At 44.7% G+C, this 15,811-nt stretch overlaps 1 protein-coding gene across 1 annotated transcript in view; it reads left to right on the top strand.

Moving 5' to 3' along the window:
* Positions 1 to 255: 255 nt before the first annotated feature.
* The window catches only part of Rpgrip1 (RPGR interacting protein 1), a 61,962-nt gene continuing 46,406 nt past the window's right edge, over positions 256 to 15,811 (top strand). Inside the window, exons 1-6 of the mRNA XM_052191549.1 lie at positions 256 to 338; positions 6,014 to 6,278; positions 7,419 to 7,529; positions 8,956 to 9,097; positions 14,143 to 14,417; positions 15,617 to 15,716. Of these exons, the coding sequence (XP_052047509.1) occupies positions 7,457 to 7,529; positions 8,956 to 9,097; positions 14,143 to 14,417; positions 15,617 to 15,716 (590 nt within the window). The 5' untranslated portion in view covers positions 256 to 338; positions 6,014 to 6,278; positions 7,419 to 7,456. The remainder of the gene's footprint in view (positions 339 to 6,013; positions 6,279 to 7,418; positions 7,530 to 8,955; positions 9,098 to 14,142; positions 14,418 to 15,616; positions 15,717 to 15,811) is intronic.

Below are 15,811 nucleotides of genomic sequence, written 5' to 3'. Positions count from 1 at the left end.
TCAGCCCCCGCCTCGCTCCTGGAGGCGTTCCTATTGGCTGTGACTTTTCTCGCTCGCGCTCCTAATTAGATAGCGCTACCGCTCCTCACAATTCTGTCCAATCATAATCCGAGGTAGGTTTGGCTAATTGAGAGAATTTCCACATGCGTAACAGAGGCTAGTTAGTAATTGGTTAAGCTTCCTGTCACTTAGTGTCTGACGGATGGTTATTGGACACTGTACCGATGGAAAGCTGGGTGGAATTTTCGCCTTTGTATCGCGCACAGCTTCTCATCCGGGTATCTGGCGGATCTGACTGACGGCCGTGTCGTCCTATCAGTGCCTCCTAAAGATCGTAGGTACGGCCAAATCACCGCATTTCCGTGGCGCGGGGGTGGGAAAGCCTGGGTGGAGTCTGGTAACGGGTGCAAAGGGCCTGCCCTAGCCCCAGGCCTAGAAAAAGGGAAGCGCCAATAATCTTCAGAGTAGGGAGGAGAGTAATCCCGAGGCCGCCCCAAGTCCTGATAGTTTACCAGTTCTGCAGTTATTTTCGAATTCAGATCCCTACTTATTGCCCTCCAAACCAACTGGTTTCTGTAGTTCTCTCCTGTAGGCGCAATTACCTGGACCCCTCTAAACCTGTTTCCTGGTCCCAAGTCGTCACACAATCTGCAAACCCAACGGCCTGCCACCTCAATTTCCCACTTCCTGGAATAGCTTGACACTGCTTAATCTCTGCCAGTAAAGCTCTGATTAACATTAAACACACCAAACTGTACGTAGCTTACTGAGAATAGAAGATAGTACCCCAGGAAGTTTCCTGATTTAAAAAAACAAACAAACAAAAAAAAAAACCCAAACTTTTAGATCTTTAGACCTTCAAACCTTTGGTTCTTTCTCTCTCTCTCTCTCTCTCTCTCTCTCTCTCTCTCTTTTAAAGTTTTATTTTATTTATATGAGTACGTTGTAGTTGTGTTCAGACACACCAGAAAAAAGCACCAGATCCTTTTACAGATGGTTGTAAGGCACCATGTGGTTACTGGGAATTGAACTCAGGACCTTTGGAAGAGCAGTCAGTGCTCTTAATCGCTGAGCCATCTCTCCAACCCAACCTTTGGCATTTTCAAAGGACTTATTTTATATGTAAGTCCTTTGAGTTACTCAATTTTACATCTTTTTTTTTTTTAAATAAAAGTTTGGGCTTGGTGGTGTTTTGAATGCAAGGCCAGCCTAGTCAAGTTTCAGGACAGCTAGGGCTGTATAGTGAAAGTCTATCTTGAAAAAGCAATAAATAGAAGTAGGTAGGTAGGTAGATAGACAGACAGACAGACAGATAATTGCGGAGCCAGAAGGATGCTTAGCAGTTAACAACTGCAGCTCTTCCAGAAGGCAGAAGTTCAGTTTACAGCACCCACATAAGAGCTCATCTATCATATAACTCAAGTTGCTGGAGGTTCCAACACCTTCTTTTTTTTTTTTTTTAAAGATTTATTTATTATATATAAGTACACTGTAGCTGTCTTCAGAAGCACCAGAAGAGGGCCTCAGATCTCGTAATGGATGGTTGTGAGCCACCATGTGGCTGCTGGGATTTGAACTCAGGACCTTCAGAAGAGCAGCCAGTGCTCTTAACCACTGAGCTGTCACTCCAGCCCTCCAACACCTTCTTCTGGCCTTCAGTGTGAGGGCACCAGGCACACACATGATACACATACCTGCAGACAAAGCATACATGCATAAGACTTTTACAAATTAAACAAAACAAGTGCTGGACTCAGTGAAAGCTTGCTTAACACAGACAAGGTCCTTGGTCTAATTCCCAGTATAACAAAATAAGAGACAAATAGAGAAAGAGTGGGGAGTTCTGTGTGTTACTGTTAACGAAAACTCCTATTTTACTCTTCTCTTCTCTCCTCTCCTCTCCTCTCCTCTCCTCTCCTCTCCTCTCCTCTCCTCTCCTCTCCTCTCCTCTCCTCTCCTCTCTTCTCTTTCCCCAGTCTGGGTTTGTCTGTGTAGCCCTCCTGACTGTCCTGGAACTCACTTTGTAAGCTAACCTTGAATGAAAGATCTGTCTGCTTTTTTTTTGGGGGGGGGGGGTTGGGTTTTTGAGACAGGGTTTCTCTGTGTAGCCCTGGCTGTACTAGAACTCAGTCTGTAGACCAGGCTGGCCTCTAACTCAGAAATCCGCCTGCCTCTGCCTCCCAAGTGCTGGGCTTAAAGGCGTGCGCCACCACGCCCCACGCCCGGCTCTGTCAGCCTTTTAGGGCCGATATCAAAGCCTAGAGCCACCCTGCCCAGCTCCTATTTTACATTTTGTTTAATTTGGAAAGCACACTAGTAAACAAACAAACAAATGAACAAAACCTGTACTAGTTAGTCCATCCCTTACAACCAGTGAGTCCTAAGGATTGAACTAGGGTCAGCACGTTTGGCTGCAGGCACCTCTACCCATTGAGCCATCCCAGTGGCCCTAAGTCTACTATTATCATTATTAGCATTTTTAATTAAAGCAAGACACAAAGCTAGGCATAGGCGCAGGCCTTCAGTCCCAGCATTGGAGAAAGGGGCGGGCAGATCTTTGAGCTCCAGACCAGCCTTATCTACAGGTCCAAGATAGCCAAAGTTGTCTGAGAAGACTATTCAGACATGCCTTTAAGCCAGTACAAAGTCTTTATTAGTCAGCTGGTGACTACACTGGGTGTTCAGGATTCCAGTGTGGCACTGAGCCCTTCTCAGGGTAAGCCTGGTTATTGTTGTTTGTTGTTTTTCCAAGACAGTGTTTCTCTGTGTAGCCCTGACTGTCCTGGAACTCACTCAGTAGACTAGGTTGGCCTCGAACTAAGAAATCCACCTGCCTCTGCCTCCCAAGGGCTGGGATTTAAGGTGTGTCTTAATAATAAATTAAGGTGTGTGGTATTTAAGGTAATCCACCTGACTTCACTTACTGAAATGGGAGCTCAATAGTTGGTTAGGCTTGCTGGCCCCGGTGTTAGAAACAAGTAATAATCTCTTCTGACTGAGCTCCCAAACAGAGGCAAAGCAGTTCTGTAGTTTGCTTTGGTGGAGGAGGTGCACCCGAATCCAAAGCAGACTAGCAAGCAGGAAGTTGGCTTTGTTTTTCTGTGCTATTTATTTAGGCGTGGTCTCACTATGCAGCCAGTATGTAGACCAGGCTGGCCACCTGCTCACAAGGATCCTTCTGCCTCTGCCCTCAGCTCGCTGAGATTAAATGACTGTGTTGCCACTTCTAGTCTTGGCTTTTATTCTGACAAAGATGAGTTCTGACCTTTCAAGCCTGGGCAGATTCTAAGAGACCTGGTAAATGATTTACCAGGTGGAGAAGATTAAAAGATTTGCCCCGTCGGGCAGTGGTGGCGCATGCCTTTAATCCCAGCACTTGGGAGGCAGAGGCAGGCGGATTTCTGAGTTCAAGGCCAGCCTGGTCTACAGAGTGAGTTCCAGGACAGCCAGGGCTACACAGAGAAACCCTGTCTCGAAAAACAAAAACAACAACAACAACAACAAAACAAACAAACAAAAGATTTGCCCCAAATTTTTTCCAAAGTGAGGGAGATTTGTGGAATTTTGGGCTTTTGAAAGGCTAGTTTCATTCATTCATTCATTTTTGGTTTTTTGAAACAGGTTTTCCTGGAACTCCGTAGACCAGACTGCCCTCTAACTCAGAGATTCTCTTGTTCTTTTTCCAAGGTTAGCCACCACACCAGCTAAAGCTAGCTATTTTTAATTTAAAAACCTTTTTTAGAAGGGTGGTGGCAAATGCCTTAATCCCAGTAATCAGGAGGCAGAGGCAGGTTAATCTCTGTGAGATGTAGACCAGCCTGGCTGACAGAGTTCTAGGATAACCAAGGTTACACAGACAGAGAAACCCTATCTAGTGGGACAAATAAATTTTTTTTCCACCAGCACTGTGATCATAGGTCCATGCCGTGGCACCAGGCTTTGACGTGAATTCTGAGTGGACTCAGGCCCTCATGCTGGTGTATCAAACACTTTACAACTGAGCCATCTCCCCAGCTACATTTTTGTTTCCTTTTATGCTTAAAGTTTTTCTCTTTCTTCTGTCTCCTTTGGTCTCTTTCATCCCAGCAATGACCTAAATCCAGCTTCTTATAAGTTAACCCCCTCTTAACACATTCACCGTCCTAAATGCAGCTTCTTATAAGCTAACCCCTCTTTAACACATTCACCGTCCTAAGTCCAGCTTCTTATAAGCTAACCCCTCTTTAACACATTCACCGTCTGCGCTTCTTGCTCCGAAGTATGAGATTTCATCCTCTGACAGTTTTTCTTGTAACTAATCTTTGTACAAAGTGCTTTTTTTTAATTTTTACTTTAAAGACTTATTTATTTTATGTATGTGAGTACACTGTTGCTGTCTTCAGACACACCAGAAGAGGGATCAGATCCAATTACATATGGTTGTGAGCCACCATGTGGTTGCTGGGATTTGAACTCAGGACTTTGGGAAGAGCAGACAGTGTTCTTAACCATTGAGCCATCTTACCAGCCCCCATACAAAGTGCTTTTTAATTGATATTTACATGTCACTAGTGTTTTCTTAGGATAGCAGAGACTGACTTTTGAGCAAGCATCTAAATGTTATAAGAAAAATACTATGCGAACTTACAGGGTGGAAATATAAAATATAAAATTATAGCTTTGAAATATAAAATTAATTATATAAATTATCTATTATGTTAATATATAATTATATATTAAAATTAATTACAAAAATATAAAATTATAGCCTGCCATTATAAAATTCACACACGGAAGCTTTTTTTTTTTTCCTCTTTTGACAGGGTCTCATAGTTTGAGGACAGCCAGGGCTATGTAGAGAAACTAATTTAAAGGAAAGACAAAAAGAAAGAAAATAAAAGGAAAAAGAGCGTTGCCAGGCCTTGCACAGGCCTTAACCCCACACTTGTAGTCTCTGTGAATTCGCTCAGACTCCATTACTGAGTCCTAGGCAGCCAGGGTGGCACAGTGAAACCCTGTCTCCACGAGGAGCAACCAGGGCTGGTGAAGCACACTTTTAATCCCAGAATTTAGGAGGCAGAGACAGGCAGATCACTGAGTTTGAGGCCAGACTGGTCCAGGATGTCCAGGGCTACACAGAGAAGAAACCTTGTCCTGAAAATCAAAAGCAAACAAAGGCAGCCAGATGGAGGAAGCTGGCTGCCGTAAGCTCTAGTGGGGAAATAGTAAGTTATCTCATTCATCTTTCGCTTGAGAAGGAGCTGGGTGCCATGGATTGAGGCAGGGACAAGGCACCCGTGGGGTCTTTTCTCCTTAAAGAGACCTCAAGACTCACGCCTTTCCCATTATCTTGGCCTTCCAGTGACTGATTTTTTGTTTTTGGTTTTAGAGATGATGTCTCTGTGCAACAGCCCTGCCTGTCCTGGAGCTCTTTTTGTAGATTAGACTGGCCTGGAACTCAGAGAGATTCACCAGCCTCTGCTTCCCAAGTGCTAGGATTAAAGGTGTACACTACCACCACCTGGCCATTTTTGGTTTTCTGTTTTTGTTTTGTTTTGGGGGTTTGGGTTTTGTTTTTTTTGTTTTGTTTTTGTTTTTTGTTTTTTGTTTTTTTTTTTTTTTGGTTTTTTTTTTTTTTTTTTTTTTTTGTTTTTTTGTTTGTTTGGTTGGGTTGGGTTGGTTTGGTTTGGTTTGGTTTTGGGGATTTGGTTTTATCGAGACAGGGTTTCTCTGTATAGCCCTGGCTATCCTGAAGCTCACTCTGTAGACCTCAAACTCAGAAATCCGCCTGCCTCTGCCTCCCAGAGTGCTAGGATTACAGGTGTGTGCCACCAATGCCCGGCTCCAGTTTTGTTTTTTAAAGACAATAGCTATGTAGCCCAGGCTAGCTACAGACTCACTGCTCCTATTTCAGCAGAAGTCCTGGGATTATAGGCAAGGGATCCCACACCTGGTCCTTTACCAACAGATGGAAATGTCGTTTTCCCATACCAACTCATTTTTATTAACCGTAAGCCCAACATGTATTTTTCAGCTTCAGCTTTGGCGGAGAAGTTCCTGGGCTGAGCAATGCTTTCTCTGCTGTCTCTCCAAGTTCAACACGATAAGGAGAGAGCACAGTCTGCTCTAGAAAGAAAGCTAAAAACAGAGCTACAAAGAGTTAACAGCTAAAAGGCCTGGCTGGATTAGTGTCTCCTTGGGCCAGCAGGAGGACAAGAGGATTGGCAGCAGGGGTATTAGAGACAGCAGAGAATCCAGGGCAAAGAACTGCATAGAAACTTCTGGAAGGAGCCAGGACTGTAAGTTTATATCTAATGTATATTTATAATCTCTCATTTTTCACCTTGATGCTTTTGAGAAGAGCAAAATAAGTGTATTCATTTTGTCTCCTATCACCAGCCTCGGAGGTATCCACCAAGTCATCTTTAATCCTGTCACTTTCGTAGGTCTATCCCATAACCAAGTCCTTGTCAAGGCTTTGGTGTCCGCATGATCCATGCCTCTCCCCGGCCCCTGGACCTCCACCCTTGCTGAGCCAACTGTTGTCTCCTCCACACTCCTTTGTTGTTTTTCCCTTTGAGATGGGTCTCCAGTATACCCCTGGCTAGCCTGGACTTCACTATGTAGACTAAGTTAGCCCAGAATTTATGACTATCCTCCTGTGTTCTCCTGGCAGCTGGCTTGACAGGACTGTACCATCATACCCAGACTCTTCTGCACTCTCCCCCACTTACCAATAGCAGGGGAAACAAAATGCCACACTTTGCCTCTATTGATCATTTGTTCAAAGGAGAGAGACTCTTGACTTTCTTTGTTGGTGGTGGTGGGTTTTGTTATTGTTGCTACTGCTGCTGTTTATTTTTTAGATCGACAGGGTCTCTCTAAATAGCTGACTGCCCTGGAACTCAATATGTAGACCAGACTGGCCTCAAACTCAGAATCACTTTGTCTTTATCTCCCAAGTGAGTGCTGGGATTAAAGCATATGCCACCGTTCCTAGCTTAATTATCATTTTTTAAAACAGTGCCTAACTATGTAACCAGAACTGACCTTAAACTTATCATCCTGCTTCTAATAAGACCAAGGAGATGCTTCTTTCTAGATTTCCTCCAATCCCAACAAGGCAGCCATCTGCATTCCTGTGCTCCTGAAGGGGCACACACTCAGGGCATAGACACGCCACTCATAAACCATAAAAAGCTGAGTCTGTTGGTGCAATCCTTTAATCCCAGCACATGGGAGGTAAAGAGAAGTGAGTTCCAGGCCGTGTCATTACTAAATGCATGGCCTTCCACTGGTCCACACAACCACAAATAGAAGTATGACATGTCAAATGCTATCACAAAGTACTGGGAAATTCCTACTGCAATTTAGGGTAGGGAGATCCTGCAGAAGACAGTCCAAAGTTATAATTTCATGAAGATTTTTCCTTTGTTTAGTGTCTTCTAGGCTGTCTTACAGCCTGATTATTGAGGTGATGCTGCATCTACTGGATCACGTACCAGAGGATCTGCCAGTTAGAGACAGAGTTTTGATTCCTCTGTTGAAAGGTAGGTAAATCCAGTGCCTACATATGGACTTCTTCACTGATTGAAATAATTCCTTGTCTGCCATGACAGTCTTCACAGTGGTGACTGTTTTCTTTCAGCCATTTTCTTAAATTTTCATTTTATTTAAATATTACTTAATCATATGTGTATGTGTGTACAAAGCATGTGCATGTATCACATGCATGCAGTGCTGTGAAGCTCAAAACAGGCATTAGATCCCCTCCAATGGGAGTTAGGGATGGTTGTGAGCCACCATGTGGTCGCTGGGAATTGAACTCAGGACCTTGGGAAGAGCCGTCAGTGCTTTTATCCATTGAGCCATCTCACCAGTTGCTGAAATTCTTATAATATTTTAGCTGGGTAGTGGTGGCACATGCCTTTAATCTCAGCACTTGGGAGGCAGAGGCAGGTAGATCTCTGTGTTCCTGGACAGCCAGGACTAAACAGAGAAACCCTGTCTCAAACAAACAAACAAACAAAGCTCCTGGGGCTTCTACAAGCATACTGTATTTGTTGTATAAAGCCAGCCAGGAAGGGCGTGGAAGCCTTTCCGTCCACTGGCTTCTTCTTCTTCTTTTTTTTTTTTTTTTTTTTTTTTGGTTTTTTTTTGAGACAGGGTTTCTCTGGATAGCCCTAGCTGTCCTGGAACTCACTCTGTAGACCAGGCTGGCCTCTAACTCAGAAATCCGCCTGCCTCTGCCTCCCAGAGTGCTGGGATTAAAGGCATGTGCCACCACAGCCTGGCCCAGAGAAACTTTTTTGCCTCTGTCTCCTGAGTTCTGGAGACATAGGCTTAAAGACATGGGCCACCATTTTTTTTTAAAGATTTATTTATTATATGTAAGTACACTGTAGCTGTCTTCAGACATACCAGAAGAGAGCATCAGATCTCATTAAGGATGGTTATGAGCCACCATGTGGTTGCTGGGATTTGAACTCATGACCTTTGGAAGAACAGTCGGTGCTCTTAACCACTGAGCCATCTCTCCAGCCCGGGCCACCATTTTATTTTTTTCAAAAATAGGGTTTCTCTGTGTAGCCCTGTCCTGGAACTCACGCTGTAGACCAAGATGGTCTCATACTCAGAGATCCACCTGCCTCTGCCTCCTGAGTGCTGGGATTAAATGCTTGTACAACCATACCAGGCCAGAGACTCTTTAAAAATAAATGAAATAGGGCTAGAGAGATGGCTCAGAGGTTAAGAGCACCAACTGCTCTATCAGAGGTCCTGAGTTCAATTCCCAGCAACCACATGGTGGCTCACAACCATCTGTGATGGGATCTGATGTCCTCTTCTGTCTGAAGACAGCTACAGTGTACTCATATACATAAAATGAATAAATCTTAAAAATAAATGAATAAATAAATGAAATGAAATAAATAAACAAGAAAGCATGTAAAAATACTCTCCAATTACTCTCTTCAGGGACTTCAGGTAAGAATGCAAAGGCCCAGTCACACTTGGGTAGGATGAACCAAAAGGAACTGAACTACAGACGCTTTCACCTCCATGAAGAGCCCATGTCAGTGAAGGAACTTTGTCCAAAGCAACGAGATAAAAGCAGAAGGTACCCAGAATTCTTAAAATTTCAAAATGACACCACATTCTCCATGCTAAATTGAAAGGATTATGTGTTACTTAGTTGTATATACCAAAAATAACTTAAACATCAAGGATGTTAGGTCTAAAAATATTTATTTGTTTGTTTGTTTGTTTTATGTATATGAGTACAGGGTAGCTGTCCTCAGACACACCAAAAGAGGGCATTGGATCTCATTACAGATGGTTGCGAGCCACCATGAGGTTGCTGGGAATTGTACTCAGGACCTTTGGAAGAGCAGTCAGTGCCCTAAACCACTGAGACATCTCTCCAGCCCTTCTCTTTTTCCCCAAAAATATTTTTGCAGACACTATTGCTTTACTGTTTTTCTGCTACATACCTCATAATTGACCAGAGACCACAGAGCAGCCCAGGTAACCTGTGATTAGCAAATCAGTACACAGAGCAAGAGACAAGTTAGGCTCCTTCTTGGCTGCAAGAGGGCATGGAGACAGGGTGAATGGTAACTTCATGGCAGAACAAGGGGATAGACACAACTATGAAGAGGAATTTCTCCTTTGAAAAGTAAGGATCAGTTGACTCTACTACATACAAGTATGTTGCATGTTCTGTACATGGATGAACTGATTTACTATTACATCTGCTAACTCATTTACTAGTATGACAGCAGAAGGAGACCTGAGTGCCTACATAAGCTGCCTATGATCACACATAGTAAGTGGCAGAGCTAAGCCCTTAACTCCAAAATCTTCCATAGACATGCATAAGTGATCTCAGGCTACGGGCTTTCCTTCCTTCCTTCCTTCCTTCCTTCCTTCCTTCCTTCCTTCCTTCCTTCCTTCCTTCCTTCTTTCTTTCTTTCTTTCTTTTTTGATTTTCAAGATACGGTTTCTCTGTATAGCCTTGGCTGTTCTAGAACTCACTCTGTAGACAAGGCTATCCTCAAACTCAGAAATCCACCTGTCTTTGCCTCCCAAGTGCTGGGATTAAAGGTGTGCGCCACCACTGCCCAAAAGGGTAAGGGTATTCAAAGATGGATCTCTGGGTGCACCAAAGCAGGAGTCAGAGAATGGTTGGAGGAAGATACACACAGAGACAGATGAGCACTCTGAAGTCTATCTTTAAGACTGGTATGGGGGGGGGGGGCTGGAGAGATGACTCAGCAGTTAAGAGCATTGGCTGCTCTTCCAAAGGTCCTGAGTTTGAATCCCAGCAACCACATAGTGGATCGCAACCACATAGTGGCCCATAACCATCCGTAATGAGATCTGACGCCCTCTTCTGGTGTGTCTGAAGACAGCTACGGTGTACTTACATAAAATAAATAAATCTTTGGGCCAGAGCAAGCAGACATCCTGAGTCCAATTCCCAGCATCCACATGATGATGGCTCACAACCATCTGTACAGCTACAGTATACTTATATACATAAAATGAAAAAATAAATATTTTTCTAAAAAAAGACTAGTATCAGGGCCTTAAAAACCAAGATCAACATTAGTAACATACGTGCAGGTGATTTGGGGTTTTTTGGGGTTTTTTTTTTTGTTTTTTTTTTTTCGAGACAGGGTTTCTCTGTGTAGCTCCGGCTGTCCTGGAACTCACTCTGTAGATCAGGCTGGCCTCAAACTCAGAAATCTGCCTGCCTCTGCCTCCCAAGTGCTGGGATTAAAGGTGTGAGCTACCACTGCCCGGCTTTTTGTTTGTTTGTTTGTTTGTTTGTTCTTTTGAGCCAGGGTCTTTTTTTTTGTAAAGATTTATTTATTATATATGAGTACACTGTAGCTGTCTTCAGACACTCCAGAAGAGGACATCGAATCCCATTACAGATGGTTGTGAGCCACCATGTGGTTGCTGGGATTTGAACTCAGGACCTCCAGAAGAGCAGTCAGTGCTCCACTGGTCCATCTCTCCAGCCCCATGAGCCAGGATCTTGATATAGGCTTTGGCCTGAAACTTATCATATTAACCAGGCTGCTCTCATACCCATGGAGATCAGCTTGCCTCTGTCTCCTGAGTGCTAGGATTATAGGTGTGCACCATCCCCTGCTCATACATGTAGTTGAGCAAGTTGAATTTATGACATGTTACAGCTCAGAGAGGCAGAGCACAGAGAAAATGCACACTGCAACAGGGAGTAAAGGCAGCTCAGTAAATGTGCATGGGAGCCTCTGTGCTTGGTTAGGTCATTAAGGGAGAGACCAAGAGAGTAGGAGCTTGCTCTAAATTTGGTGCTGCCAGAGTGGAGGACTAATTCTACACTCAGGCATGCAGGAACTCTTGGCTAAGGGGGAGTTAGAGCGAAGGTGAACCTGGGCTTGGTAAACAAGTTGCAGTCACCCATAATAGTGCGGATTTAAAAAAAATTACTTTTGTTTTTGTGTTTTCTTTTTAAGATTTATTTTATTTTTATTTATATGCACGTGTCTGTGTGCATGCATGGAGGTGCCCTCAAAGGCAAGAAGAGGTTGTGGGAATCCCTGGTTACTGCAGGTGGTGAGCTGTCCAGTGCGGGTGCTGGGAACTGAACTCTGGTCCTCTGCAAGAGCAGCAACCATTCTTAAATGCTGAGCCATCTCTCTAGCCTGAAAGGATTGATAAACATTTAGCCACAGGGTCTAATTATGTAAGCTTGGCTGGCCTAGAACCCTTTTAAAAAACTATTATTATTATTTATTTTATGTATGTGAGTACACTGTAGCTGTCTTCAGACACCCCAGAAGAGGACATTGGATCCCATTACAGATGGTTGTGAGCCACCATGTGGTTGCTGGGAATTGAGCTCTGGACCTCTGGAGGAGTAGTCAGTGCTCTTAACCGCCTAGAACCCTTTATGTCAGTGTTCTCAACCTTCCTAATGCTGTGACCCTTTAATATAGTTCCTCATATTGTGATGACTCCTAACCATAAAATTATTTTCATTGCTACTTCATAACTGCAATTTTGCTACTGCTATAAATTTTAATATAAATATCTGTGGAGACTCACAGGTTGAAAACTGCTGTTCTATATAGAAAATGCTGGCCTTAGCTAGGTGGTGGTGGCACACGCCTTTAATCCCAGCACTTGGGAGCCAGAGGCAGGTGGATTTCTGAGTTCCAGGCCAGCCTGATCTATAGAGTGAGTTCCAGGACAGCCAGGATTATACAGAGAAACCCTGTCTCGAAAAAACAATAAACAAACAAACAAACAAACTTAAATAAATACTTAAAGGGGGGGTTAGGTATCCTGGAACACTCCTTTGATATCAGGGCCCAGGAGCCAGAGGCAGGTGGTGTGCCACCGCCACCCGGCCTTAAGTTTATTTTATATGCATTGGTGTGGAAGTCTTAGACCCCCTGTAACTGGAGTTATACACAGTTGTGTGCTGCTGTGTGAGTGCTGGGAATTAAACCCATATCCTCTGGAAAAGCAGCCAGAGCTCCTGACTGCAGAGCCATCTCTCCTGGGTCCAGACTCAACCCCCAACCCCACCCCACCCCCAGCCCAGCCCCTTTTGTTTTTTGTTTGTTTGCTTGGTTGGGGTTTTTGTTTGTTTGTTTTGTTTTGTTTTGTTTTGTTTTGTTTTTTGGAGACAGGGATATATTATATAAACTGACTGGGCTGGAACTTCAAGCATCCTGTCCCCAAGATTGGATTACAAACGGTCATCACACTCTAGTGGTCCTGCTTTTCCTCGTGTGGTAACGTTCCCTAAATAACTACAGGACTGACCTGCAGTTAAATCCAGTGCTGGGAGTAAAGGCCTGCATCACCAAGCCAACTCAGAGATTACTCTTAGTTTAGGGCATCAATCTTGATTTAGCATTGAATGAAAAAAGATTAAAAAGGAGGACATGACTGTTCCTAGCTATGGTGGAGAAGGTTTGCTGTGTGGGGGACGCTAAGAGGAGTCTCCAAGGCTCCAGAGTAAACATGACCAGATTGAGCTGGGCCATTATGAGGGGAGAGGAGCAGGGGGAGCAAGAGAGAGCCCCTGACTGGGCCTGGGCCAAGAAAAAAATGGGTTTTTAAAGGACTGGTGTAGCCAAAATGGCTGGATTACATAGGAAAGATAAGCTGGGGGAAGAGCAGTCCAGACCTGGGCTGGAGGGTTAAGGGTAAGGGACAGGGTATGCCACTGAGGGAAGGAGGGATGCAGGGAGAGACTGCAGGCCAGCCCGAACCACCGAGAGAGCTCCAGGACAGCCGGGGCTACACAGAAAAACAGTCTCAAAACCAAACCAAACCAAACAAAAATCAAAAACAGAAACGAAGGAAGGAAGGAAGGAAGGAAGGAAGGAAGGAAGGAAGGAAGGAAGGAAGGAAGGAAGGAAGAAAGAAAGAAAGAAAGAAAGAAAGAAAGAAAGAAAGAAAGAAAGAAAGAAGACAGAAAAGTAGAAATAAAAACCGTTGAAATAGCCCCTGCGTTAGTGGGGGTGGGGCAGGGTATTGTAAATAAGAAATCAGAGAGATCATATCTGGAGACATCTAGAAGAGTCCAGAGCAGAGAGAAAAAGAAATAGAATGAATGCAGTGGCAAGAGAGCTCAGGGTAGACAAATCATTTGGGTGATTTGTCGCTGTGGGAGCAAAGCCTGTGGTAGCTGTGGCAAGCCTGGGAGTTCTAGGGTGTGGGGTGAGAGCAGCCAGGGCTACACAGAAATTCTGACTTGAAAACTCAAAGGAAACAACAACAACAAAACAAACAAACAAGAAGATCCAGCTAGAGGGCAATTTCTTTGTGATGGACAGCCCAGCCCATTGGAGTGGTGGTGGACCTGGACTGACGCAGCAGGCTGAACTAGCCATTAAGCAGTATGATAAACAGTATCCCTCTACAGCTCTCCAGCCCTGCGTCTGCTCCTGTCTCCAGGATTTCGACCCTGTTTAAGTCCTGGCTTCCTCCAATGATGGACTACAATGTGGAAATATAAGCCAAATACATAGCGATAGAGAGCCTAACTACTCCATTAATGCCGGGGGCTATCTCTGAGGCATGCCCAGCCAGAATCAAGCCCTAGGCGAGAGTTGGTGTGTGTGTGGAAAACCCACGTGGTTTGTTTTGCTACAGGCGAAGGACCAATGTGCAGCGATCCACTACTACCCAACCGGACCTACGGACACTTGCTGTGCTCCAGGAGCCTGCGAGGCGGAGGCGGCCTTGGGTCTCAGCGCCCACGCACCCCTCAGCGCCCCCGCGCCCCTCAGCGCCCCCGCGCCCTTCAGCGCCCCCGCGCGCCCAGGTTCCCGGGAGGAAAGTGCATATGCAGCGCCTGTGTCCCTCGACCGCGGCAGGCGGCGCACAGCTTCGAGTCCACGCGGGACGCAGACTGCCCCACGCATCTGGTGTGTAACTGCAGCAGAAACCCAAGTGGAGTAAGGCTGGAACCACGCCCACTAGGGGGCGGGGACTGAAGCGCCAGTCACAGTCCAATTTTGTTTTCTCACCTTTCCACTTTCCTAAAATCCTTCCTCATCCCCCCAACTCTCGCGTGCGGAAGTCGGGTCCAAAATTTCCGAATTCACTGCGAGTAGGCAGCTCAGTGTCAGAAGGTTTGCTTAATATGTTTGAGACTGTAGGTAAATCTCTGAGGCCACCAAAGTAAACAGAACTAAACAAACAAACAAACAAATAATAATTTTAGGGCTGGAGAGATCCCTCAGCGGTTAAGAGCACGGACTGCTCTTCCAGAAGTCCGGAGTTCAAATCCCAGAAACCACATGATGGTTCACAATCATCCTTAATGAGATCTGACGCCCTCTTCTGGTGTGTCTGAAGATAGCTACAGTGTAGTTACAATAAATAAAGTCTTTAAAAAAATAATAATAATTAAAAAAAACATAGGGAGAGGGAGCAAAAAGAGGGTAACAGTGATAAGGGCTCCAAAGGGAGGATTGTCTGGGGGGAGGAAGGGAACCCATCAGGGAATGGCACAGGCAGAGGAAGATACACAACGTGGTGGTCCATGTGTACAACTGCAAAACCCGCCATGTTGTATATTCATAAAAAAAGTAAACATTTTAAAAAATCGGGATTCCCGGACATGGTGGCTTATTCTTTAATCCCAGCACACCAGAGGCAGATGCTGGAGGATTTCTGTGAGTCTGACACCAACCTGGTCTACATATTGAGTTCCAGGACAGCCACAGCTATACAGAGAAACCCTGTCTCAAAAACAAAAACAAAAACAAAAACAAAAATCCAGGCAACCAGCCGACCAAAGTGAAATAAATGAATACCTTTGAGCATGACTGACAACCCGTAATGTACCAGGTTAGGCCGGACACACAGGCCCTGGCTTGGACCAGCTTGCATCTTTCTTCCTCCCACTTGTAACACTCACTGAATCAGTATTTGGGGCTATTTGCAGTTGTGATTTTATAGAAAAGTAAAGAAGTGCCTCTGTGCCTAATTGTCTAAGGATTTCCCCCAAATCTCAAGACTCTCTGTGGCCAGCACTTGGTGTCCTGGTTTCAGCATGTGGTGTTCTGGAAGGTACCATGGCTACATTTCACTTTTTTTTCCCACTGCCTAAACTTTTCAGGGCCAAATGACAGACGCAGCCATACAGCCCCTCCCACATTTGAAGAATATGTGACGGACAAAAACACCAGAATTGAAATAACCAGTGAGCCCAGCCAACTGTGAGTGCCTCTGGCAGGTCCCATGTTGTTACCCACAAAGCTTTGGCTGAGTGTATATATCATTTAAGGGTCGGTAAGTGTTGCTGATTTTGGTA

Source organism: Apodemus sylvaticus, chromosome 8, assembly GCF_947179515.1.
Source record: "Apodemus sylvaticus chromosome 8, mApoSyl1.1, whole genome shotgun sequence".
In the NCBI taxonomy this organism is placed as follows: Eukaryota; Metazoa; Chordata; class Mammalia; order Rodentia; family Muridae; genus Apodemus; species Apodemus sylvaticus.
Note: the sequence above shows the minus strand (reverse complement) of the source record. Positions and strands in the feature narration are given on the sequence as shown.